At 47.4% G+C, this 27,849-nt stretch overlaps 1 protein-coding gene across 1 annotated transcript; it reads left to right on the top strand.

Moving 5' to 3' along the window:
* Positions 1 to 330: 330 nt before the first annotated feature.
* Positions 331 to 25,143, top strand: LOC140719958 (uncharacterized). The gene is made up of 8 exons (XM_073034871.1): positions 331 to 395; positions 4,372 to 4,491; positions 6,972 to 7,091; positions 7,899 to 8,015; positions 8,781 to 8,879; positions 23,010 to 23,152; positions 23,497 to 23,561; positions 24,632 to 25,143. The coding sequence occupies exons 1-8, from the start codon at positions 332 to 334 to the stop codon at positions 24,819 to 24,821; spliced, it is 918 nt and encodes a 305-aa protein (XP_072890972.1). The 5' UTR covers position 331; the 3' UTR covers positions 24,822 to 25,143.
* Positions 25,144 to 27,849: the final 2,706 nt, after the last annotated feature.

The following is a 27,849-nucleotide window of genomic DNA, read 5'->3' as shown; positions in this document are numbered from 1 at the left end:
CAATCCTACTCTCCGCGCTGACTACCTCACTCCTTTCACCTCACTTTATCCCCTCTCTCTTCCCTATCTCTCCTCGTTCTCTTTCACACATTCTCTTCTATTTTCGCGCCCATCTCCCTTCTTCGATCACCGCTCTCTCAACCACTCCATCCATCCATGTCACTCTCTGTCGTTGTACTCCCTGTCTTTCTTCCCTCTCTTGCCTCTCTCCTTTCATACATCTCGCTTTCCCCCACACTCTCTGTATTCTCTTCGATTCCCTCTGCACCTCACTGTCCCCGATTCTCTACCGCGCTCTCTCATCCTTGTCTATCTCTCTCTCGCAGACGATATGACCTCCACCTACACCGAGCTGAACATTCGGAAAGTCGAACGTCTCACCAATACACAAGCAGGTCAGTGATGCAGCAACGACGTCATTCTAGAGGGCTCATATTTCATACTCCCAAATTCCCAAGTGTGCAATGGATTTGTCTCCACCCATCCCCTGGCATCTCGTTCCACAGACTGACCACCATATGGGTAACAAACTGTTGTCAATCGGCTCACCGGTTGAATTTTATCTTTCCCTTTCTACTTGTACTAGTGCGCTCTGGTCCTCGATTGTCCAAGTCTAGGAGAAATAATTGCTCCCATTCACTCCGTGTGTGATCCTCGTGGCTTTAGATACCACTGAAAGGTCATCCCTGCGCCACAAGGAATAAAATCACAATCAACCCAACCTCTTTCCCTAACTCAGTCCCTGGAATCCTGGCAACGTCGTCGTAAATCTCTCGTCCCCCCCCCCCCCCCCCCGCTGAAACGCCGTTGTAAATCTCCCCGCGCACTCATTTCCAGTTCGATTGCATATTTCCGGGAACAGGACTATCGAGACTGAATATCCAACTCCAAGTGCGGCCTCACCGACGTCCTGTACAACTGCAACATGGCCACCTGACGCCTGTACTCAGGGACGTTCTGATGAAAGCCTGCGTCCACACGCATTCTTCACCGCCTTGTCTACCTGAGACTTCACTTCACTTTCTGGGAAAAGTGTTCTGAATGAGCGCCCTTCAAACCGTAATTCATGCCCTTTCGTACTAGACTCCCCCACCATAAGAAACAACTTTGCCACATCCACCATGTCCATGCATTTCAACATTCGAAATGTTTCAATGAGATCCCCCCTCATTCTTCTAAATTCCAATGAGCACAGTCCAAGAGAGTTCAAACGTTCCTCCTATGTTGACCGTTTCATTCCCGGAATCAAACTGGTGAATCTTCTCTGAGCCTTCTTCAACGTCAGTCCATCATTTCGTGAATAAGGAGCACAAAACTGCACACAGTACTCCAAGGGAGCTCTCACCAGTGACTTACAGAGTCTCAACATCACATCCCTGTTCCTGTACTCTATTCCTCTAGAAATGAATGTCAACATTGCATTCGCCTTCTTCACCACCGACTCAACCTGGAGGTGAAGCTGAAGGGTATCCTCCACGAGGACTCCCAAGTCCCGTTTCATCTCAGAACTTTGAATTCTCTCCCCACTAAAATAATAGGCTCTCCCGATTTATTCCTTCTCCCAAAGTGCATGGACATACATTTTCCAACATTGTATTTCATTTGCCACTTCTTTGCCCATTCTCCCAATCTATCCAAGTCTCTCTGCAGACTCTCTGTTTCCTGCAAATTAGCCAACGCTCTATCCACTATTTCCGTAATTCCACGGGCTCTTACCTTGTTTAGCAGCCTCATGTGAGGCACCTTGTCAAAGGCCTTCTGAAAATCCAAATACACAACATCTACTGCATCACCCTTGTCTAGTCTACTTGGAATTCAGTTACTGTGAAATTTGAGAAAGAGAAGCCAAAATCCGATGTGTCTGTATTTCAGTGGAGTAAAGGAAATTACAGTGGCATGAGAGAGGAACTGGCCGAAGTTGACTGGGAAGGGACACCAACGGGAAGGACAGCAGAGCAGCAGTGGCTGGAGTTTATGCGAGAAGTGAGGAAGGTGCACGACAGATTATATTCCAAAAAAGAAGAAATTTTCGAATGGAAAAAAGATACTCCGTAACCTCGTGACTGACAAGAGAAGTCAAAGCCAAACTAAAAGCAAAGCAGGGGGCATACAAGGAGGCAAAAATTAGAGGGAAGACAGAGGATTGGGAAGTTTTTTAAATCTTACAAAAATAAACTAAGGTAATTAAGAGGGAAAAGATGAACTGTGAATGGAAGCTAGCAAATAATAATTCAAAGAGGATACTAAAAGTTTTTCAAGTATACAAAGAGTAAAAGACAGGTGACAGTAGATATAGGACCGATAGAAAATAATGCTGGAGAAATTGCAATGGGGGATGAGGAGAAGGCGGTGGAACTGAACGAGTATTTTGCATCCGTCTTCACTGAGGTAGACATCAGCAATATACCGGGCACTCAATAGTGTCAGGGAAAAGAAATATGCGCAGTCACAAAAACGACAGAGAAAGTACTCAGGAAGCTGAATAGTTTAAGGGTAGATACATCTCCTGGACCAGACGGAATGCACCCTCGTATTCTGAAGGAAGTAGCTGTAGAGATTACGGAGGCATTAGCAATGATCTTTCAAAAGTCGATAGAGTCTGGCCTGGTTCCGGATGACTGGAAGATTGAAAATGTCACTCCGCTATTTGAGACTGGGGCAAGGAAGCAAAAAGGAAATCACAGACCTGTTAGCTTGAAGTCGGTTCTTGAGAAGTTGTTGGAGTCGATTGTCAAGGACATGGTTACGGAGTACCTAGAGGCATATGACAAGATAGGCAGAACTCAGCATGGTTCCTTAACAGAAAATCCTGCCTGACAAACCTAGTGCAATTTTTTTTGAGGAAATTACAAGTAGGCTAGACAAGGGAGGTGCAGTGGATGTTGTGTATTTGGATTTTCTGAAGGCCTTTGACAAGGTACCACACATGAGGCTGCTGAACAAGATAAGAGCCCATGGAATTACGGAAAAGTTACATACTTGGATAGAGCGTTGGCTGTTCGGCAGGAAACAGAGAGTGGGAATAAAGGGATCCCATTCTGGTTGGCTGCAGGTTACCAGTGGTGTTCCACACGGGTTCCTTGCTGGGGCCGATTCATTCAACGATTTGGATGATAAAATAGATGGCTTTGTGGCTAAATTTGCAGATGATACAAATCTAGGTGGGGGGGGGCGGTGATACTGAGGAAACAGCGAGTCTGCAGAGAGACTTGGATAGATTGGGAGAATAGGCAAAGAAGTGGCAAATGAATTACAATGTCGTGAAAGTGTACGATCATGCACTTTGGAGAAGAAATAAACGGGCCGACTATTATTTATATAGGGAAGAGAATTCAAATTTCTGAGATGCAACGGGACTTGGGAGTCTTCGTGCAGGACACCCTTTAGGTTAACCTCCAGGTTGACTCGGTGGTGAAGAAGGTGAATACAATGTTGGCATTCATTTCTATAGGAATAAAGTATAGGAGCAGGAAAGTGATGTGGAGGCTCTATGAGACACGAGTAAGACCTCACTTGGAGTACTGTGTGCAGTTTTGGGCTCCTGATTTAAGAAAGGAAGTGCTGACAATGTAGTGGTTTCAGAGAATTTTCAGGAGAATGGTTCTGGGAATGTGAATGTTAGCATATGTGGAATGTTTGACGGCTCTTGGACTGTAGTCCTTGGAATTTAGAAGAATGAGGGGGGACCTCATAGAAAGATTTAGAATATTGAAAGGCATGGGCAGAGTAGATCTGGCAAAGTTGTTTCCTATGGTGGGGGAGTCTAGTACGAGAGGACTTGACTTGAGGATTGAAGGGCGCCCATTCAGAACAGAGATGCGAAGATTTTATTTTAGCCAGAGGGTGGTGAATATGTGGATTTTTTTGCCACGGGCGGCGCAGTGGAGGCCATGTCATCGGGTGTATTTAAAGTAGAGATTGATAGGTATCTGAGTAGTCAGGGCATCAAAGGTTATGATGAGAAGGCGAGGGATGGGACTCAAGGGGAGATTGGATCAGCTCATGATGAAATTGTGGAGCAGACCCGACGGGTCGAATGTCCGACTTCAGCTCCTTTGTCTTATGGTCTTTTCCCCCTCTTTCACCATTGCTTATCGCTACTTCTGTCCCTCTCGCACCCTCTGCCACATTTTTCTCCCCTCGCTCTACCCCTCTCTCCCTGTCTAGTTCGATAACACTCTCGCATTTCTTACTGCCACTTCACTCATTACCTCGGTCCCTCCTCTCCATCTCTATTGCCTGTCTTATTTCGCTCTTCGTTCTGTCTCGCCATTCATATTTTCTCCCTCTCTCACTCCACCTCCCCATTTTCTACCTGTCCCTGGCCCTTCTATTTGTCTCTCTCTCACATTCTCTTGCTTTCTCTCCCAGATGGACTGGACCCCACCTACTGTCAGTTGAACCTTCGCCACAATGGACTTCTTATCGCTAAGGATGAAGATCCTCCTATTGCGTCGGGACCAGGAGAAGTGCCCGTGACTGCGCAGGCAGGTCAGAGTTCACATTGATGACGCCATTCTGAAGGGGTCGCGTGCTATACGCACAAGTGTACAAGTGATAATGCATCTGCAGCGACCATTTCCTCTGGCAGTACGTTCCATAGACGGAGCACCGTCTGATTAAAAAAAAATATCACTCTGGTCCGCAGTTAAATCTCTTTCTGCTGTCACCTCAGAACTGTGCGCTCTGATCCTCGATTCTCCGAGTCTATAGAAAATGACTCTGAGCATTCAACTTGTTTTGTCCCACGTGGTTTTATAAACCTCTGTAAGGTCACACATGAACTCCAAGGAATAAAATCTTAACCTCCCTGACTTATCTCCATAACTCCGTCCCTCGATTCTCGGCAATATCCCCGTAAAGCTCCCTCGCAATCTTTGCTGCTCAGTGGCATTTCACCTAGAGCAGGTGGACGAAAACTGAATACCAAGGTCAGCCTACCTTACGTCCTGTACAACTGCAAAGTGACCTCTCGACTCCTGTACTCAGTGCCTTGATTGATAAAGATGCAATCTTTACTGCCCTATCTATACTTGACCTCAATTTCTGGGAACCGTTTTCCCGTATCCCTGAGTACATCTATTCCTTAACAATTTCCAGGGTTCATCTTCTTCTGTGAATGGCCGTCCGGGAGGCTGGCAGTCTCCAAGACCCCTCATATCTGACACCGAACACGGAAAACTGGCCTCACGCACATACGTCCTACCTCGCCTCGTCCCTTTTGCCGCCTCGGCCCGTTGAGCCAGAGCCCTGTCCCTTTGCTGCCTCTCTCTCCTGTGCCCGGTAGAAATGGCGGTCTTCTTTTTAAACCTTTCGCCCTCTGCGGGCTGACGTCGCGCGCCTGCGCAGTATCGCCTCTCTTTCTCCTGAGTTGTGAAAATCTCACTGGCTCCGAAAATTCAGCAGTTCACTCGCAACCTTCTTGCTCCGAATACCGTGTCTGCTGCTCTGCCCTCGTTAACCTTCCTGGCTCCTCAGTTAGCTTGGCCTGTTCTTGTGGAACCTCGCTCATCTTTTCTGAACACGATGCAGCTCGGCTTTGAGGGAATCTACTCTGTCCATGACCGGAGGGAAGTGAGGAGAATCGTGGACAGAGCTCAGCATATCAAGGGTTTCAGCCTCATCTCCACGGACTCTCTCTGCACTCCGGCTGCGTCGCTAAAGCAGACAGCCTGATAAAGATGCCCACACATCCTGGATAAGTCTCCTTCCCTCCGTCCCATCAGCCCCTATCATTGCAAGATACGAAAGCACGTTTCACCAGGTTCAAAGACAGTGTCTGCCCCGCTGTTATTGGACATTTGGATAGTCCACTATTCCGATAAGATGGACTGTTGTCCTCAAAGTTTACCTCGCGGTCGCCCATGCGCCTTAATGTCTGCCTGAACCGCACATTCTCTGTGACTGTGACACTTTATTCTGGATTCTGTTACTGTTTTACCCTGTTCTACTCCAGCGCAGTGATCTGTATCTATGGCATTCCACAGGGACTCTCCTGCCTGTGATGTATATGTCGGGGTGCAGAGGAGGGAGGACAGTGGGAGTGACGGTGAGGAGGGGGCACAGTATAAAACTTAAAACTCCCTCTCCCCTTTCCAACCTCCCTCGCTTTCGTCCTTTCCCTTTTCTCCCCTCCCTCCCCTTCCCTCACCCCATCTCCTCTCTCTCTCTCTCTCTCTCTCTCTCTCTCCTCTCTCTCCTCTCTCTCTCTCTCTCTCTCTCTCTCTCTCTCTCTCTCTCTCTCCTCTCTCTCTCTCTCTCTCTCTCTCTCTCTCTCTCCTCTCTGCCTCTCTCCCTTCCTGTATCACCCTGTCCCTCTAGCAAACTCTTTCCCTCACTGTCTCCCACTGTCCCCTTATCTTCGTCCTCTCTGCTCACTGCCCGAACCTCACCCGTTCTTGCCACCTCTGTCTGTTCTTAAAATTGCCGCTCCTCCCCCCTCCCCGCTTTCCGCTCTTCCCTATACACCTCTATGTCCTTGTTCCTGGCGCTCTCTCCCCTCGATCTTTCCTCTCTCTCTGAAAAACTCTTCTCTCTCTTCCCCAATCCTCTCCCACTGTTCTCCACACTTTCCCCCTTCTCAATCACACACTGATTCGCTGTTTCTCATCTTTCACTCCCCTCTCACTGTTCCGACTTTCTGCACTCTCCTCCAGCACGCTCTCCGCTCCCCCTCTGTCTCTCACTCTCTCCCCTCTCTCACCTCCTTCTGTTTCCGCATTGCTCTTGCATCTTCCAGCCCATTGCCCCATTGCTCTCTCCCCGTCCCTGTCTATCGCGTTCACAATCTCTCCTCCTCTCTCCTCTCTCTCCCCCAAAACCATTTATCTCGCTGTCTCTCATCCCCTCTCCCCCTCGCTTACCCCATCTCTCTCTTCTGCTGTCTGTTCTCTCTCTCCGCGACTCTCTCACTCATTCTCTAACCCTGTCTCATTCTCTCCCTGATCTGCCTGTCCGACTCTTTCCGCCAGATTGTCTGAAGTCCATCTACTCAAAGCTGAACTTTTGGAGAAAGGATCCCCTCATCGGTGAGGATGAGGGTCCTCCCATTGCCACGGGACCAGGAGGGATGCCAACTACTGCACAAACAGGTCAGAGTTCACAGCAGTGACGCCGTTCTGGAATCATCAGGTGTAATTCGCCAAAGATTTTCAAATTTCAAATTCATCTCCTCGACCACTTCTCTGGGATATCTTGCCACCTGCTGTCTGTGATATACATAAACTTGTGCAAGATACCCTAAATGTTCAGTTGGAGGCGAAGAAAGTGAAAGAAATATTGACATTGATTTTGAGAGGCATGGAATATAAAATGAGGGATGTGATATTGATGCAGTAAAAGGCACTCGTGAGACCAAACTTAGAATTGTTTTGGGTTCCTTATATATACTAACATTAGAGGGGGTTCAGAGAAGATTCACAAGAATGATCCCGGGAATGCGAGAATTGTTGTATGAGGGACATCTGTCAGCTCTTGGGCTGTATTCCCTGGGTTCAGGAGAATGAGGGGGGATCTCATAGATACTTTCCGGATGTTGAAAGACCTGAACATATTAAATATGGAAATGTTGTTTCCTATGGTAAGGGATTCTTGAATAAGAGGGCACGTCTTCAGGATTGAAGGACATCCTTTTAGAACTGAGATGCGGAGAAATTACTTCAGTCAGAGGGTGGTAGATCTGGGGATTTATTTTACCCCGAACAGCTGTCGAAGGCAAGTAATTGGGTGCATTTCAGGAAGGATAGATAGGCCGTTGATTAGCCAGCGTTTCAAAAAGTATGAGGAGAAGGCAGGGGAGTAGGGATGAGAGGAGGTATTAGATCAGCGCATGCTTGAATGCCCGAATGGCCTTCTTCTATTATATCTTATGGTCTTATGGTCGTATGGTCTCTCCCCAGCTGCGCATGAACAGGAGTCGAAAGTGAAGATCGGAAATAGACCGTACCGTCAGATCTGGATACTCCGCCTAGTTACAGCCGCCCTCATCGTGATTGTGTTCGGACTCTCGATCCTTGGTGAGTGGAATGGTCTCCGGGTGGAGTCAGACCACAAATAAAGAGAGTGGAATAATTGGTTATTGTAAAACACCAAAGTGACACCGACACACCTCTTACCGTAACACCGATTAAAAACTCATCACCATAACAGGGACACACCACAAACCGTGATAAAAAAACACGGCCTTTATCGTAACACAATCAAGACTCTTCCTGACACACCGGCACGCCATTCATCATAACATCAACAATCGTGTTACCGTAGTATGGTCACGACCTTCAACGAGACACAAATACACTCCTGACCGCAACATGGACACGACCATTGCCTTGAAACAGACATATCACTCTCTCTGCGACCAGCACACCCCACACCGTGACACTGATACTACACCCACCGTGACAGCACAAGGCACCTCACACTGACATTTCCCTCGCCTTGTCATCGAGATACACTTCATTTTGACACGGTCACCTCTCGACGGAGCAAAGAATCACCGACACGTCACTTACAAAAACTCGAACATACCTCGCACGACACTGACGCAGACCCCTATGGTAACAACTACAAAACCTTCACCGGGACATTGATATACCCCTCAGTGTGACACAGACACGCTCCTCAAAGTGGCGCCGACGCCTCTCAATGTGCCACAAGAACATCCTTCACTGTGACACCCTTCACCGTGACACTGACACAACACTCTCTGTGACACGTTCGGTAGCGTGACGCTGACTCACGTGTCACTGTAAACGCTAAACATCCTTCACCGTCTCTCTCAGTGTCACAGATTCGTCACCAGTTCACTGAGATAGAAACGAAGTACAGATCTGTCAACGAAACCAAGGCTGAAATCTGTGAATTGTTGACCAGCAGAAGAGGTGAGGCATCGTCCCCCTGTTTCACCCGCTCCTCATCACAGGGCAGGCATGGAGAGAGGAAGTGTCACTCTGTGCTTGACATCGGGAGTGTGTGAAGAGATGGTATGGAGGGTGATTCACTCTGTGTTTGACCCGGTGCGTGTGTGATGGGGCTGCGTGGAGGAACTTTCACTCTATCACTGAATCCAGGAGAGTCTGAAAGGACGTTGTGGAGATGGATTCACTCTGTCTCTGACAGCGGGATTTTGAGACGTAATATTACAGCTTCACTCTATGTCTCACTCCAGGAGTGTCTGATGGGGCAGTATGAATCCGGCTTCACTCTGTGTCTGACAGTGGGATTGTGTGATGGGACAGTGCCCAGAGAGATTCAATTCATGTCTGACCCCTGAAGTGTTTTATTCACCGTGGAGAGACAGTTTCACTCTGAATCCGGGAGTGTGTTACGGGACGGTGCAGCGGGGGCTTCACTCTCTGTCTGATCAAGAGTGTGTGTTGGGATCGTGGGGAGACAAGCTGTATATGTCTGAATACGGAAGTGAGTGATGATAGGTTGCAGAGGGGTATTCACTTTGTGTTTGAATCGGGGAGTCTGTTCTAGGATCGTGGAGAGACAGCTTCAGTCTTTGTCTGATTCGGGGAGTGAGCAAAGGAAGATTCACGCTGTGCCTGACGCCGGAAGTGTGTGATGGGTCAGTTCATTGGGACGCTCATTCCATGGGACACCACATCGTTTGATTGGATATTGTGGCGGAACTACGATTTGTGTGAGAACACACGTGGGTATGATGGGACGGTTCAGAGACAGCTTCACTCTGTGACTCGCCAGGAAGTGTGTGATGGGATATAAGGATAGAGATTCACATTGAGTTAAACGCGGGAATGTGCGCTGGGACCGTGTGGCGTGGAGGGAACGTCCCTCTGTGTCTGACGCTTTGCTCTGTGGTGTGTTGAGAAGCTGTAGAGGGACAATCACTTTCCGTCTGAGACAGCGGGAGAGTTTAAAGAGTTAGCGGTTTAACGGAGCGGGCGACGGATTAGTGGGAGACAGAGTACTAAGGCTTTGGCTCGAGAAGCTTTGGCGAGCAGAGACTGAGTAAGAGCTTGCACCAAGTGAGGTAAGGCTGGGTAAGCTCCTTTAATTAATCTAATTAGCTCAGGAGTAGGTACAATTGTCCCTGATGACTACACCTGCAAAAGGTGCATCCAGCTGCAGCTCCTGACAAGCCGATTTAGTGAACTGGAGCTGGTGCAGGATGAACTTCGGATCATTTGGGAGGCAGAGGCAGAAATAGACAGGAGTTACAGGGCTAAAGTCACCCCTAAGTGTCAGGAGACAAATAGCTGGTTGACTGTCAGAAGAGGGAAGGGGGATAGACAGGAAGAGCAGGGCACCCCTGTGGCCGCTCCCATCAACACTAAGTATACCGTTTTGGATATTTTTGGTGGGGACGACCTACCAGGGATACGTTCTAATGGTCACGTCTCTGGCTCCGAGACTGGACCCTGAGCTCAGAAGGGAAGGAGGGAAAAAAGGAGAGCAGTAGCGATAGGAGTTTCAATAGTCAGAGGGGCAGAGAAGAGGTTCTGTGGGAGAAATCAAGCATCTCGGATTGTCTGTTGCCTCTCTTGTGCCAGGGTCCGGGATACCTCGGATCGAGTTCTCAGTATTCTCCAGAGGGAGGGTGAACAGCTAGATGTCGTTTTCCATGTAGGGAAAACTAATGTAGGTAGAAAGAAGGGTGAGGTCCTGCAAACAGTGTTTAGGGAGTTAGGTGCAAAGTTGAAGGACAGGACCGGCAGAGATGCAGTCGCAGGATTGCTACCCGTGGCACGTGCTAGACAGGCAACAAATAGGAAGATTATGCAGATAAACCCCTGGCTAAGGAGTTGGTGCAGGAGGAAGGGCTTCAAGTTTCTGGACAATTGGGCCTTGGTCCAGTGAAGGTGGACCGGTTCCTTGCGGGAACGGAGAAATGGAAGTCCTTTAAAGGTGAAATTTTCAGTGTACAGAATCTTTATGTTTCTTTTAGGTTGAAAGGAAATGTTAAAAGTGTGAGAGCGCCATGGCTTTCAAGGGATACTGGAAACGTGGTTCGGAAAAAGAGAGAGATCTGCAATAAATATAGGCAGCGTGGAATAAATGAGGTGCTCCAGAAATATAAAGAATGTAAACAGAATCTTAAGAAAGAAATTCGAGAAGCTAAAAGAAAGTATGAGATTGTTTTGGCAAGTAAAGTGAAAATAAATCCAAAGGGTTTATACAGTTATATTAATAGCAAAAGTATAGTGAGGGATAAAATTGATCACTCATAGAATCAGAGTGGAAAGCTATCTGGAGCCAAAAGAGATGGGAGAGATTTTGAACAATTTCTTTTCAAAGGTATTCACTAAGGAGAAGGATACTTAATTGTGTAAGGTAAGGAAAACAAGTACGGTAGTTATGGAAACTACAATGATTAAAGAAGAGGGAGTACTAAAGCTTTTAAAGAATATAAAACTGGATAATTCTCCGGGTCCTTATAGGATATTCCCGAGGACCTCGAGGGAAGTAGGGATAGAAATATCAGGGGGTCTGACAGAAATATTTCAAATGTCATTAGAAAAGGGGATGGTCCCGGAGGATTGGCGTATTGCTCATGTGGTTCCATTGTTTGAGAAGTTTTAGAAGAGTAAACCTAGCAATTATCGGCTAGTAAGATTGACGTCATTGGTTGGTAAATCAATGAAAGTATTCTTAGAGATAGTATATATAATTATCTGGATAGACGGCGTCTGATTAGGAACAGTCAATATGGATTTGTGCGTGGAAGGTCATGTTTGTCAAATGTTATTGATTTTTTAAGAGGTTGCTAGGAATGTTGACGAGGGTAAAACAATGGATGTTTTCTATGTGGACTTAAGTAAGGCCTTTGACAAGGTTCCACACGGAAGGATCATTCGTTAGGTATTAATATTGATGTAATAAATGGATTCAACCGTGGCTAGATGGGAGATGCCAGATAGTAGTGGTGGATAACAGTTTGTCAGTTTGGAAGCCGGTGACTATTGGTGTGCCTCAGGGATCTGTACTGGATCAAGTGTTGTTTGTAATATACATTAATGATCTGGATGATGGGGTGGTAAATTAGATTAGTAAGTATGCAGAAGATACTATGATAGGTGGCATTGTGGATAATGGTAGTTTTTCAAAGTTTGCAGAGAGATTTAGGGCAGTTAGAAGAGTGGGCTGAAAGATGGCAGATAGAGTTTAATGCTGATAAGTGTGAGGTGCTAAATTTTGGTAGGAATAATCCAAATAGAACATACATGGTAAATGGTTAGGCATTGAGGAATACAGTAGAACAGAGTGATCTAGGAATAATAGTGCATAGTTCCCTGAAGGTGGAATCTCATGTGGATAGGGTGGTGAAGAAAGCTTTTTATATGCTGGCCCTTATAAATCAGAGCATTGACTATAGGAGTTGGCTTGTGATTTTAAATTTGTACAAGGCATTCGTAAGGCCGAATTTGGAGTATTGTATACAGTTCTGGTCAACGAATTATAGGAAAGATGTCAACAATATAGAGAGAGTACAGAGGATATTTACTGGACTGTTAAATAGGTTTCAGCACCTAAATTACAGAGAAAGGTTGAACAAGTTAGGGCTTTATCCTTTGGAGCGTAGAATGTTGAGGGGGGACTTGATAGAGGTATTTAAAGTTATGAGGGGGATAGATAGAGTTGACGTGAATAGGCTTTTTTCCATTGAGAGTAGGGGAGATTCAACCAAGAGGACATGAGTTGGGAATTAAGGGGCAAAAGTTTAGGGGCAACACGAGGTTGAACTTCTTTACTTAGAGAGTGGTAGCTGTGTGGAACGAGCTTCCAGTAGAAGTGGGAGAAGCAGGTTCGGTATTGTCATTTAAAGTAAAAATGGATAGGTATATGGACTGGAAAGGAATGGGGGGTAATGGGCTGAGTGGAGGTCGGTGGGACTAGGTGAGAGTAGGCGTTCGGCAAGGACTAGAAGTGCCGAGATGACATTTTCTTTGTTGTAATTGTTGTATGTTTATATGGTTACATGGGAATGTTTGCCTGCGCTGCTCCGGTGGTTTTAAACTATGTTTTCAGGGGGAGGGGATACCGAATGTTAGAGCATATAGTGAGGTGGAGGAGGATAAATACATGCGAGAACTGCAAGTACAGTGCATGGAGTAAAGCCAGATCTAACACATAAAGAGGATTTGAGGAGAAGGAAACTGAATAAAGGGTGTAAATGTAGAAGGGCTAAAGTGTCTGCGCTTAATGCAATAAGCAGCAGGAACAAAGTTGATGAATTGACAGCTTGCATAGAATTATGATATAGTGGCATTTATATAGACATGGTTGGAACCAGGGCAGGAATGAATTCTCAATATTACTGGATTTCAGTGTCTTAAAAGGGATAGATATGGGGGAAAGGGGTAGGAGGGGTCGCATTACCCGTCAGAGAAACTATTACAGCAACAGAAAGGGTGGCTAATGCAGCAGGATCCTCTTTTGAGTCAGAATGTGTGTAAGTCAGGAACAGGAATGGAACAGTTACTCTATTGGGAATATTCCCTGGCAGCAGCAGAGATGCCACAGAACAGTTAGGGTTACAGATTTTGGAAAGGTGCAAAAATAGCAGGGTTCTTATCATGGGTAACTTTAACTTCCCTAACATTGATTTTTATATGTGTCCAGGACGGATTCCTGTCACAGTATATTGACAGGCCTACTCAGGGGAATGCCATTCTGGATGTAGTATTAGGTAACGAACCGGCTGCGGTCACAGATCTCTCAGTGGGTGACAGTGATCACCGCTCCCTGGCCTTTAGCATTATCATGGAAAAGGATAGAATCAGAGAGGACGGGATTTATTTTTTTAATTCGGGAAGGGAAAGTTATGAGGCTAGAAGTCTAGAACTTGTGGGTGAGAATTGGGATGATGTTTTTGCAGGGAAATGTACTATGGATATATGGTCTATGTTTATGGATGTCTTGCAGGATGTTAGGGTTAAATGTGTCCCGGAGAGGTAGATAAAGATTCGTAGGGTGAAGGAACCATGGGTGACAAGTGAGGTGCAAAATCAGGTCAGGGTGAAGAAGGCAGCATACAGGAGGTTTGGGAAGCAAGGATCAGATGAGGCTATTGAGGATTATAGGGTGACAATAAAGGAGCTTACGAAGGTGCTCAGGAGAGCACGAAGGGGGCATGAGAACGTCATGGAGAGCAGGAAAACAGCAAGGCATTCTTCAATCATGTGAAGAACAGAAGGATGAAAGGAGTGAATGTAGGACGGATTAGGGATAAAGGTGGTCTGTAGGCTGTCGAAGTAATCGGGGTCGTCACTGAGTACTTCTCTTCGGTATTCACCAATGAGAGGGGTCTTGATGACGGTGAGGACAATATGAGTGAGGATGATGTTCTGGAACATGTTGAAGAGGAGGTTTTGGAGTTGTTTAAATACATCAGGACGGATAGGTCACCAGGGCCTGACGGAATATTCCCCCCCAGGCTGCTCCTCGAAGTGAGGGAAGAAATTGCTGAGCCTCTGGCTAGGATCTTTATGTCCTCGTTGTCCACGGGAATGGTACCTGTGGATTGGATGGAGGCGAATGTTGTCCCTTTGTTCAAAAAAGTGAGTAGGGATAGTCCGAGTAATTATCGACCACTAAGCATTACGTCTGTGGTCGAAAAGCTGTTGGTGAAGATTCTTAGAGATAGGATCTATGGGCATTTAGGGAATCATGGTCTGATCTGGGACAGTCTGAATGACTTTTTGAAGGGCAGATGGTTTCTAACAAACCTGTAAGAGTTCTTTGAAAAGATGAGATGAGGATAGGACAGTGGATGTGATCTACATGGGTTTTAGTAAGGCATTTAATGAGGCTCCACACAGTAGGCTAATTCAGAATGCCAGAAGGCATGGGATCCAGGGAGGTTTGGTCAAGTGAATTCAGAATTGGCTTGCCTGAAGAAAGCAGAGGGTCGTGGTGTAGGGAGTACATTCGGATTGGTGGGTTGTGACTCGTGGTGTCCCATAAGGATCGGTTCTGTGTACCCCACTTTTCGTGATTATTAACGACCTAAATGTGGATGGAGAAGGGTGGGATGGCAAGATTGCAGACGACACCAAGTTTAGTGGTGCTATGGATAGTGTAAATGATTGTCGAAAATTGCAGAGAAACATTGATAGGATGCAGGAATGAGCTGAGAAGTGGCAGATGGAGTTCAACCCGGAGAAGTGTTGGGTGGTAAACGTTGGAAGGGCAAACTCCAAGGCAGAGCATAAACTAAATTGCAGGACAATTGGTAGTGTAGCGGAGCAGAGGGATCTTAGGGTACAGGTCCACAGATCCCTGAAAGTTGCCTCAAAGGTAGATAGGGTAGTTAAGAACGCTTATGGGGTGTTAGCTTTCATAAGTCGAAGAATAGAGTTTAAGAGTCTCGAGGTAATGACGCAGCTCTATAAAACTGTAGTTAGGCCACACTTGGAGTACTGTGTCTAGTTCTCGTCGCCTCACTATAGGAAGTATGTGGAAGTATTGGAAAGGGTACAGAGGAGATTTACCAGGATGCTGCCTGGTTTAGAGAGTATGGATTATGATCAGAGATTAAGGGACGGGGCTTTACTCTTTGGTGAGAAGGAGGATGACAGGAGACATGATAGACGTATATAATATATTAAGAGGAATAGATAGAGTGGCCAGCCAGCGCCTCTTCCCCAGGGCACCACTGTTCAATACAAGAGGACCTGGCTTTAAGGGAAGGGGTTGGAAGTTCAAGGGGGATATTAGAGGAAGGTTTTTTACTCAAAGAGCGGTTGGTGCGTGGAATTCACTGCCAGAGTCTGTAGTGGAGGCAGATACACTGGTGTAATTTAAGAGACTAGATAGGTATATGGAAGAATTTAAGGTGGGGTCATAAATGGGAGGACGTGTTTAATGGTCAGCACAACATTATGGGCAATGGGCCTATACTGTGCTGTACTATTCTCTTGTCTTTGTCTGTGTCTATTTGTCCTATGTGCTGAGGAAGTTTCTTTCCGTGTCTGACCGCTGGAGTGTGTAATGGGGTCGTGGAGAGAGAAGTTCGCACTTTATCTGACCAAGGCTGTGTGTGATGGGACGGCGTGGAGGGAGCTTCACTCTGTACCTGTCCCCGGGAGTGTGTGATGGGACTGTGTGGAGGGAGCTTCACTCTGTGCCTGTCCCCGGGAGTGTGTGATGGGACGGTGTGGAAGGAGATTCACTCTGTGCCTGTCCCCGGGAGTGTGTGATGGGACGGTGTGGAGGGAGCTTCACTCTGTGCCTGTCCCCGGGAGTGTGTGATGGGACGGTGTGGAGGGAGCTTCACTCTGTGCCTGTCCCCGGGAGTGTGTGTTGGACGGTGTGGAAGGAGATTCACTCTGTGTCTGACCCCGGGAGTGTGTGATGGGACGGCGTGGAGGGAGCTTCACTCTGTGCCTGTTCACAAGAGCGTGTGATGTGACAGTGAGCTCTCTGAAGCCATGAGTCTGTCCTCAACAGTTTAAGGGAGTTTCACTTCATGTTTGTCCTCGGGATTCTGTGATGGGGCAATGTTGAAGGAGATTCCCTCGGTGTCTGGCAAAGGGTTGGATGATAGGAAATTGCGGAGGGAGCTAAATCCTGTGTTTCACCCCGCTAGTGTGTGACAGGAAGGTGTGGTTTGAAATTCTGTTTGTGTCTGTCCCTCAGGAAGTATGTTATAGGACGGCGGGAAGGAGCTTTGTAATAGACTCCTGAAGTTTTTGATGGGAAGATGTTGAGGGGGCTACACCTTGTGACGCGTCCCGAGAGTGTGTAATGGGGTGTTGTGGCGGGGGATTTAATCTAAGTATGTCACCAGTAGAATGTGATAGGACGGTGAGAACGCCCATTGAATCTGACTACGGGAATTCATGATAGAAGAGTGGATGGTTTTTGTATCTGACCCAGGAAACGTGTAATGTTGCAGTTTAGAGGGAGCCTCACTCTGTGTCTGACCCCGGCAATGAGTGATGGGACGGTGTTGAGGGAGATTCACTCTGTGTCTGACCACGGGAGTGTGTGATGGGACGGTGTGGAGGGAGATTCACTCTGTGTCTGACCACGGGAGTGTGTGATGGGACGGTGTGGAGGGAGATTCACTCTGTGTCTGACCACGGGAGTGTGTGATGGGACGGTGTGGAGGGAGATTCACTCTGTGTCTGACCCCGGGAGTGTGTGATGGGACGGTGTGCAGGGAGATTCACTCTGTGTCTGACCCCGGGAGTGTGTGATGGGACGGTGTGCAGGGAGATTCACTCTGTGTCTGACCCCGGGAGTGTGTGATGGGACGGTGTGGAAGGAGCTTCGCTCTGTGTCTAACCCTGGGAGTTCATGATGGGACGGGGAGGAGTGAGCTTTATTCTGTGTCTGATGTAGTGTGTTTGCGATGGGATGTTATGCAGGGAGCATCACTGTGTGCCTGTCCCTCCAAATGTGTCTTGGGAGAGTCTGGAGGGAACTTTACTCTGTGTCCGATATCTGGAGTGTCTGTATGGACAGTGCAATGTGAGGCGCACACTGTGTTCAACCCTTGGGAGTATGATGGGACTGTATGGAGTGGAGCGTCACTCTGCGTCTGACTTATGTAGACTGTGAAAGGATGCTGTGGAAGGAACTTCACTCTGTGACTGACACAGTGTGCATGTGACGGAACGCTACGGAGGGAGCATCACTCTATGTCTGATCTTTGGATTGTGTGATGGAACGGTGTGGAAGTGCTCCACTTCGTGTCTGATAGCCTGGCATGTGATGTGATGCTGTGAAGCGAGCATCACTCCCGCACTGACAGCGAAAGAGTGAGATGGGTCAGAGTGAAGGGAGCATCACTTTATGTCTAACCTCGGGTATGTGTTATGGGTTAGTGTGGAAGCAACTTTATTCTTTGTCTAATGCAACGTGTATGTGTTGGGATTTGGGATCTTCACTCTGTGTCTGATCCCGGAATGTGGTTTGGAAGAGTGTTTTTTTGAAGTTCTCTGCATGTCTAACATCGCAAATCCGTGATGGGACAGAGCAGAGGGAGCCTCACTCTGTCTCTGACGCAGTAAATCTGAGTGATCATCAGAGATTATCACTTTACAACTGAACGCGGGAGTGTGCGATAGGATGGTGTGGAGGGAGTATCACTTTGTGTCTGACACCGGGAGTGTGTGATGGGACTGTGTGGAGGGAGCATCACTCTGTGTCTGACCCCGGCAGTGTGTGATGCGACGGTGTGGAGGGAGATTCACTCTGTGTCTGACCCCGGGAGTGTGTGATAGGATGGTGTGGAGGGAGCATCACTCTGTGTCTGACCCCGGGAGTGTGTGATGGGACTGTGTGGAGGGAGCATCACTCTGTGTCTGACCCCGGGAGTGTGTGATGGAACGGTGTCGAGGGAACTTCAGTCCAGCGCAAACTAGTTCCCAGGACTGGATCAGAAATGAAGACCGGTGTTATTCAATATACACGTTTGATACGTCCTACAAAGAGGCGAAACAGCATTGTTCTAACTCTGATTCAAATCTTCTTGAAATAAATTCAAGAAAGAAGTGTGTGTCAGATAGACTGAAGATATATCCACACCAGGGTGAAGCTCCCTCACACATGGTAGACATCGGTACCAATGACGTAGGAAGAAAGATTGAGGAGGTCCTGAAGAATGGGTATAGAGAGCTTGGTAGCAGGACCTCGAGGCCAGTCATCTCAGGATTGCTACCTGTGCCAAGTGCCAGTGAGAGTAAGTGTGTAGGATGCTCTGGAGGATAATCACGTGGCTGAGCAGTAGGGGGCAGAATTTCAGATTTTTGGATCATTGGGAACTCTTCTGGTGCAGGTGGTACCTGTACAAGACAGAGATTTTAAACCTAAACTACAGGGGGACCAATATCCTTGCAGGGGGCTCTGCCAGCTATTGGATGCGGGGAGGGGGATAAACTAGACCTGCAGGGGGATGGGAACCAGAAAGCCAGAGCAGATAGTGGAGCGGGGGTGAAAATAAATTATGTTAAAAGTTCATGCAAAGGCAGAAATAGAAGGGTTGTGTGTGGCGGTAATACGCTTCTGATATGTGCCTATGTCAATTCAAGGAGTATTGTGGGGAAGGCTGACGAGCTGGGGGCGTTGATTGACACATGCAATTATGACATTATAGACAATAGTGAATCTTGGCAACAGTTGTGGCAGGGATGAAGGATGGTTGGAGGGGGCGGATGTTAGCATTGCTAGTGAGGGAAAATGCTACAGCAGTGCTCAGGCAGGACAGATTAGTTGGCTTTTCTACCGAGGGCATATCAGTGGAGCTGAGAAACAGGAAAGGAAGGACCACATTAATGGGATTGTATTATAGACCACCAAATAGTCAGTGAGAATTGGAGGAGCAAAACTGCAGAGAGATAGCAGACAACTGCAGGAAACATAAAGTTGTGATAGTAGGGGATTTTAATTTTCCACATATTGATTGGAACTTCCATACTGTTACAAGTGTAGACGGGTTAGAGATTGTAAAATGTGTTCAAGAAAGTTTTCTAAATCAAAATGTAAAGGTGCAAACTAGAGAGGATGCCATATTAGGTCTCCCATTAGGAAACGGGTTAAGACAAGTGACGGAAGTGTGTGCAGGGGAACACATTGGGTCTTGTTATGATAACGCCGTTAGTTTCAACTTGATCTTGGATAACGATAGATCTGGTCCTCGGGTTGAGGTACTAAACTGGAAAAAGGTCAAATTTGAAGAAATGAGAAAGGATCTAAAAAGCGTGGATTGGGGTTATTCCCTAGCAAGGATGTGATTGGTAAGTGGTGTCCTTCAAAGCAGAAATTTTGAGAGTGCAGTGTTCATATGTTCCTGTCAGGGTTAAAGGCAAAATGAATAAGAACAAGGAACAATTGGTTTTCGAGGGATATTGGAAATCTGATAAAGAAGAAGAGAGCCATCTATGACTGGTCTAGGCAACAAGGAGCAAATAAGGTGCTTGAGGAGTATAAAAAGTGCAAGAAAATACTTATGAAAGAAATCAGGAGGGCTAAAAGAAGACATGAGGGTGCTTTGACAGTCAAACTGAAGGATATTGCATTTAATTACTTGGGGTAAATAGGCACGACTGCGCAAGCGCATCAGAGCGCGGAAGTTTTAAAAAGGGAAGCAATCTTCGACGTTTTTTTCCCATTCACAGCAAGCAGGCAGCGGGGTAAGTTGCTGTTTGTCGGGATAAAATCAGAATTTTTTTTAACTACTTGGTTTAAAAGAGGCATGACTGCGCAGGCGCGTGAACCCAGAGCGCGGAAGTCTTAAAAAGAACATCGTCATATCCAGCGGGCAGCGTCGGAGCAGACAACGGAGTGGGAGGGTGCAGAGTGACGCGGCTCAACGGGCTTAGGCGGAAACGGGAAGAGGCTTCTTGTGATCGTTGAGTCTTATAGTAAAGTTTTAAGTTACAGTTTTATTTATTTAGTAATAACAGTAGCAGTAGAGGTATGGATCTAGGATTAGTGTCATGCTTGGAGTGCCAAATGTGGGGAACCTGGGAGATTCCTAGCCTCCGCAATGTTTATGTCTGCATCAGGTGCATTGAGATGATGCACCTTAAGGACTGTGTTCGGGATCTGGAGCTGCAAATTGATTACCTTCAGCTAATTAGGGAAAGTGAGGAAGTAATTGATATGCCTATAGAGAGATAGTGGACAACACCTCTTTGACAGCCCCCCTCAGAAATCGATATATCGTTTAGATACTGTTGGAGAGTTTGACCTGACAGAGAAAGACCAACGCGAACGGGACTCCGTCACTCTGCCCAGTCCGTGATCAGGAGAGCAAGTAGAAATATGTTAGTTATATAGGATTCCATAGTGAGCGGGACAGTCCAGAGAATCTGAGAGCCGGACCAGAATACCCGGATGGTGTGTTGCCTTCCTGATGCCAGGTTACTGGATCTCTCACATCGGATCCAGAGTATTCAGAGGAGAGAGGGCGAGCAGCCAGGAGTCTTGGTACATGTTGGTACCAATGACATAAACAGGAAAAGAGAGGAGGTCCTGAAGGAAGATTACAGGGAGCTAGTAAGAAAAGCAGGACCTCCAGAGTAATAATCTCAGGATGACAGCCTAATGAAAGTAATAATAGCAGAATTAAGCAGATAATCGTGGGGGATTTTAATATGAAAGTGAACTGGGAAAGTCAGGAAGATACTGGATCTCAGGAGAGGGATTTTGTAGAATTCTTATGGGATGGCTTTTTGGAGCAGCTTGTCCACCAGAGGATCGGCCGTTTTGGATTGTGTGCTGTGTAATGGACCTGAGGCGATTAGGAAGCTAGAGATAATGGGACCCCTTGGAAGTAGTGATCATAATATGATTGAGTGAAGTTGCAAATTTGCGCAGGAGAAGCTGGTATCAGGTTTATCGATATTTCAGTGGAACAAAGGACATTACAGAGGTATGAGAGAGGAACTGGCCCAAGTTGTTTGGAGAAGTGAGCTAGATAGAGGGACGGTAGAGCAGAAATAGATGAAATTCTTACAAGAAAAAAGGAATGTTGAAAGGGTTGGACACAGTAGATGTGGAAAGGCTGTTCCCTTGTGGTGAGGCCAAGACAAGAGGCCAGAGTCTTAGAATTAGAGAGTACCCATTTAAAACAGAGATGAGGAGAATTTCTTTTATCCAGAGGGCCGTGGATTTGTGGAATTCGTTGCCACATACAGCTGTGTAGGCCCAATCATTGAGGGTGTTTAAGTAGCAGATTGATAGGTATCTAACTAGTTCGTTGTTCAACGAACAAATGCCGGAAACTTTAACTAGACGGGAGAATGGTTTAGCTCATGGTGGAGTGGCAGAGCACACTCAATGGGGCCGAATGGCCTATTTCTGCCCCTTTGTCCTGTGATCATTATCTAATTATCTAAATCATTATCTAAATCATTGCTTTCCAGCATAAACAGAAGCGGTGACAACACCGACTCCTGGGGAACACCACCAGTCACTGTTAGCCGACCAGAAAAGGATCCTGTTATTCCCACTCATACCCCTCAACGTGATACCGACACACCGCTCACTGTAGCACCAAAACACTATTCTCCGTGACTCCTACACCCCCTTCACCATCTCTCTCAGTGTTACCAATCCGTCAGCGTCTGATCGCCTCCAATCAAAAAGTACCAGAGTCTTTTGGAAAAATATCAGGATATGGAGAGGACCCAGCATCAACGTCAACTGCACCCTCCACGAGCTGAACTCAACCCTTAAAAACAGGGAATCCGAGATTCCCGACTGGATCCAAGGACCTGTCTCAGGAATGTTTCGGCCCTCAACAACAACGTCTCCATTCTCATAAGCAAATTGTTTGTCTTCGAAAGCAAGCTCTCCATCCTTGAAAACAAATTGTTGGTCCTGGAAAACATCCTCTCCGTCCTGAGCTCTGATCTCTCTGATCAGCATCAAACGCAAACTGATCTCCGAGGCAAATTCAATGACCTCGAAATGAAGTGCAAAAATCTCAACCAAACTAAGACTGAAATCTGCCAACTGCTGAGCAGAAGAAAGGGTGAAGTAATATCACAATTTCGCCGCATCTAATCAGAAGGCAGAGAGGGAGGGGGTTGTGGGTGGGGGGGGCTGTAGACTCTGGCTGCTCTCGGGAATCTGCGCTGAGACGTGCGGCGACAGCGACACCTAGTGTCCGAACGCTGGCAGTGCGTCAATGAACCTACTGTCTGAACCCGGGAGTGCGTTATTGCGGCGCCACAAGGGGGAGCTTCACTTTGCGTTCACAGGAAGCGCGAAGAAGATCAAATCCCCAAAATGAGTGACATAACAGTGTGGAGGGAGCTTCACGCTGTGTCTGACCACGGCGGCGTGTGATGGGACGGTGAGGGGGGAGATTCACTCTTTATCTGACTCCTGGAGTGTGTGATGGGACGGTGTGGAGGGAGCTTCACTCTGTGTCTGACCCCGGGATTGTGTGATGGGACTGTGTGGAGGGGGTTTCACTCTGAGTCTCCCCGATGTGTGTGATGGGACTGTGTGGAGGGTTCCGCTTTCTGAATTTAACATTCAGCGGATGTAATGGACAATTCACTGTTCCTGTTCCTGATTTCCAGAGCAAACATGTTCCCAGGGCTGGATCAGAAATGAAGGCCTGTGTTATTTCATATCCACGTTTGAACGTTCTTACGAGGGGGCGAAGCAATTTTGTTCTATCTCTGATTCAAGGCTTCTTGAAATAAATTCAAAGGAGGAAGAGGTATGTGTCAGATGAACAGATAATATATCCAGATCAGATTGAAGCTCCCTCCACTCCGTCCCAACACACACTCCCGGGGTTAGGCACAGAGTTAATCTCCCTCCACACCGTCCCATCACACACTCCCGTCGTCAGACACAGAGTCAATCTCCCCCCACACCGTCCCATCGCACATTCCTGGATCAGACACAAAGTGAAGCTCCCTCCACAACCGTCTCGGGGTCAGACACGGAGTGAAGCTCCCTCCACACCGTTCCGATTACACTCTGCGGGTGAGAAACAACGTGACGCTCCTTACATCGTGCTCGATTTCAATCATTAATGATTGCAAATCAATTTCACAGAATTTTGTTAACAACCGTGTCCGCGGCCAGGACAGTTCATACTGGATTGGAACATGCAAAGCGAGGTGAGATTTGAGGTCATGCCTGTTTTTCGAAAAAGATTGGGTAGTGGTGAGAGGTGGGTCACTGCGGATATTTTGGGGACAGAAACGGGTCTGTGCGGAGAGAGTAAGGTAGTAGGAGTATTCTGTGGCTCGGTATCCCCCGTAGGAAGGGATTGGCAGTGCGATTAATTTGTTGACCGTTGCAAACTGTGTGAAGAATATGGAAAGGGGGAGTGTTTCCGGGACTGTGGTCTGCAGGTCAGTGGGGAGAAAATACGTCGGTGGGAGTATTTGGGGACGGACTGTGGACAGGGAGTGGGGGTACTGCAATTAACTTTGGACTGACACGGGTCTGTGGGGTGAGATTAGGCAATGCGATGAGTTTGTGACCGACACGGGCCGTTGGTAGAGCGCGGACAGTTGTTTAATTTGCGGGCTGACTTGGACTGTGGGAAGAGAGTGGCAAGTGAAAGTGTTTGGTGATTGACACAGGTCTGTAGGAAGAAGGTTGGACAGTGGGATTATATTGGGGACAGGCACGGAGCTGATGGGTGAGAGGTGGGAAGTACAAGTATATTTGGGACAGATATGCGGCTTTGGGAGAGACAGTGTCAGTGAGAGTATTTTGGGGAAAGAGAACGGGCTGTGAAGAGATTGGAACAACAGGATGACTTTGGGGACTGCCAAGGGGTCCATAGGGAGTGAAGAGGGCTTTGGGAGCAGTTTGGGGACTGCCATTGGGCCGTGGGGAGAGGTTGTGGCTCTGGGTGTAAGTTGGGGTGCGACAGGTTACTTTGGGGAGAATGTGTTATCGTGGGGTTATTTTGGGGACTGAAAATACTCTGTGGGTGGAGCATTGGGCAAATGATTTTTTCGGGGACTGACACAGCGGCCACGGAGAATGGGTCAGTGAGACTATTTTAGAAACTGGAACAATATGTGGGGAGAGAGAAGGTCAGTTGGAGTACTTTGGAGACTGACACCGGTCGGTGAGGGGAGATTGAGTCAGTGGGAGTATTTTGGGGACTGACACAGGACTGTCTGCTGGAGTTGTGTTGTCCGTTTTGAAAATATTTATCCCTCCTTGACAGGGAAGCGGCCTCGAACGTCGTGTACAAGGTGAACGCTGGAAATGTCGAATGCGGTGAATGTAAATCTCCTTGGTATCGAAGTTGCAATAATGACGAGCACCGTTTCATCTGTGAGAAGTCTGCATCGTTATGCCCGGATATTCCTGTGAAGATCCGGGATCTCTGTCAACAGCCCGTGGAGCTGACTTAAATCGATTGGCATTACCCCAATTCCAGCGCTCTCCCAAACTCTGACAAACCCATCCACTCTGCCCCTCGCCTCTACCCTATTCTCCTCTCTCTTCTCTTACTCGGCATCTCACTCTCTGTTTACCCTCAAATCCCCAAACTCGTCTCCATAACTCCACCCCTGTCATCTCCCTCTATTTCATCATCATTTTTCTTCCCCACACTTTCTTGCCTCCCTCTCCCAGCATCCAAGGACTGTATCGCATGTTCACCACCTGACTCATTATCCGTGACTTATCCGCCCCGAGATTTGTATCTTTGCAGGATCGGTACGTCGGAAGAATGTCAAATTAATGCAGGATTGAAAAAAGATAATAAATGCTGCAAAACTGTCGAGACGGTACTCATACATTCAGAAATATGCTGGCGGAGGGGAATCAGCTGTTCCTGGGTCATTGAGTTTGCAGGCTCCTGTGCCTCTTCTCTGATGATGGAAATGAATAATAGGGCGCCCGTTCCCGGGTGATCGGCCTCAGTGATGGATCCCGCCTTCTCACCGCTGCCCTCGATGCTGGGGAGGGTTGTGCCCGTGATGGAGCCGGTGGTGTCCACACCCCTCTCTGGCCTCTGGCGCCCTCGTGCGGTGCAGCATCCGCGCTAGGCGCCGATGCAACAGGTCAGAATGCGTGGGTGTTCCGTACCCCATAACGGGTTAAAAAGGACCAGCAGAAGTGGACACCCCTGGAGTCTGAGTCTTCCGTTATGAACTCTATTTTATTAGTAACTACGTGAGTAAGGTAATATCAAAACAAGATAAGGAAAGCAGACTAGCAGAGTATAAGCATATATAGGTGAGTAGATAAAGTTTCCAAGCTTCTCCAGCTCAGATGGTTAGCGGATACAGTCTTACGGTGGGATGGTAAGTAATCAGTTCAGTTCTGGAATTTGGTTTGAGTCGAGTTGGGGAGAGGGGGATAGAGCGTTGATTTATGTTCCAGTGCCGGTGCCGATCCTCCACTGATTTAAAAGTCACTAACCTTGTGACGATAGGAAGGGGGATGCCGGTCTTCCACGGTAACGCTGTCAACCCAGGCCAGGGTTGAACACACCGATAGCGTTCCACCGGTCACACCTTTGTCCACAGTGTGAGGAAAACCCCAACCCTTGTCGTGGGCACACAAAGCCCACCAGTGACCCCCATGCCTCTGGAGTCGTGTGTCTCCTGTGTGTCTTCTGTGTCTGACTGAAAAGTCATCTGAGCTGTGTATATATCTCAGCAGTGCGGAACACCAGCTGTCCGTCATTTAGCTCCGCTTTTCAGTTTCGAAAGGCAACTCACAGACTCTCTCTCTCTCTCTCTCTCTCTCTCTCCCTCTCTCCCTCTCCTCCCTCCCTCCCTCTCTCTCTCCTCTCTCTCTCTCTCTCTCTCCTCTCTCTCTCTCTCTCTCCTCTCTCTCCTCTCTCTCTCTCTCTCTCTCTCTCCATCTCTCCTCTCTCCTCTCTCTCTCTCTCTCTCTCTCTCTCTCTCTCTCTCTCTCTCTGTTTTGAAAGAACAGTCCACCTTGGAATAGTCCAGATCTCGCCCCGACTTCTCAGATGCACCTGTTTCAGGGGCAAAGTTTACCCTTTACGTGGATGGCAGCTCCACAGTCTCTGGGACCGGGGGAACGCCTCTGCGGATATGCGGATTTCCTCAAGGTTAATTTATTGTTGGAGTCGGTGGTGGAGGAAGGCAAATACAACGGTGGCATTGCTTTCCAGAGGACTGAAAAATAAAGAGAATCATTCAATTTTAAGTCGTTATTCGGAGACGTAATCTGGGGTATTATGAGCAGATTTTGGTCCCTTATGAAGGGAAGGATGTGTGGACGTTGTGAAGGGTGAAAAGGAGTTTCGCGAAAATGACTTCGGGATTAAGGAGCGTTCGATGAATCTGGGCCTGTACTCTCTGGGATTCAGATGAATGAGTGATGACGTCATTGAAACCTATCAAATGTTGAAAGTCCTCGCTAGAGTGAATGGAGAGAGAGATGACGGGGGAGACTAAGGCCTGCGGGGGACAGCCTCAGCATGCAGGGATGAGAATTTAGAAGGTAGGTTCGGAGGGATTTCTTCTGCCATGAGGGGTGATTGGAGGAATTCCTTGCGGCGGCGGAAACCAAGTCACTGTGTACATGCAATACTTCGGTAGACCCAGGTAAAAGATTCTGCTGTGTGAATTAAGCAGCTACGGACTTAAAAACCCCGAACCAAAAAGGAGGTACTCTCCTAGTTACTGCCTCAGCCATGTGAGATTGGCTTAAGGTAAAGAAGGCTGGAGAGTTAAATGCGTGGCTCAAGGATTAAGTGTGGGAGAAGTGAGTTTGAATTCATGGGAAATTGGCTTCAGTATTGGGGGAGGAGGGAGCTGTTCCAATGGGAAGGGCATCACCTGAACCCTGATGGGACCTGGCCCCCACCGAGCGGCAGAACGATTGGCGTTCAACAGATTGGCGGAGTTTAGATAAAGAAAAAGTGATACGTGTGGAGGAAGTTAAAGTAAAATCAAAAGACAAAAGTAAGAGCGGAGTTTAGTGAATCGAAGAAAATTCAAGTGTAAAGAGAGAAACATGACATGATTCTAAAAACACAATGGGTGTAAAAACACGTTATCTGAATGCCCGTAGTTTTCCAAATAAGGTCGGTGAACCTGTGGCACAAATCAGTACAAAGGGGGGGTGATTTAGTGGCCATTTTCGAGAACCGGTTGCAAGGTGGAGAGGATTGGGAATTCAATATCCAAGGATATCAGTTAATACGAAACAATTAGCAAGAATGTAAAGGAGGTGGGCTAGCGCTCTGAATTGAGGATGAGGTCAGGGCGATAGTGGGAGACGATATAAGATCGAAGGAGAAGAATGGTGAATCCACCTGAGTAGAGATAATGAATAGTCATTCAAACACGAAGAAGTTGCCAAGTTCCCGACTGGGCAGAGTCAGACATCCACATTTCGGCACTCCCATTCCCGGGAAAGTGGTTAGCTGTGACCTTCCATTTGAGACTCAGACTG

The sequence above is a fragment of the Hemitrygon akajei genome, unplaced genomic scaffold (assembly GCF_048418815.1).
Source record: "Hemitrygon akajei unplaced genomic scaffold, sHemAka1.3 Scf000033, whole genome shotgun sequence".
Taxonomy (NCBI): Eukaryota; Metazoa; Chordata; class Chondrichthyes; order Myliobatiformes; family Dasyatidae; genus Hemitrygon; species Hemitrygon akajei.
The sequence above is the reverse complement of the archived record's forward strand: the minus strand, read 5'-3'. Positions and strand labels throughout refer to the sequence as shown.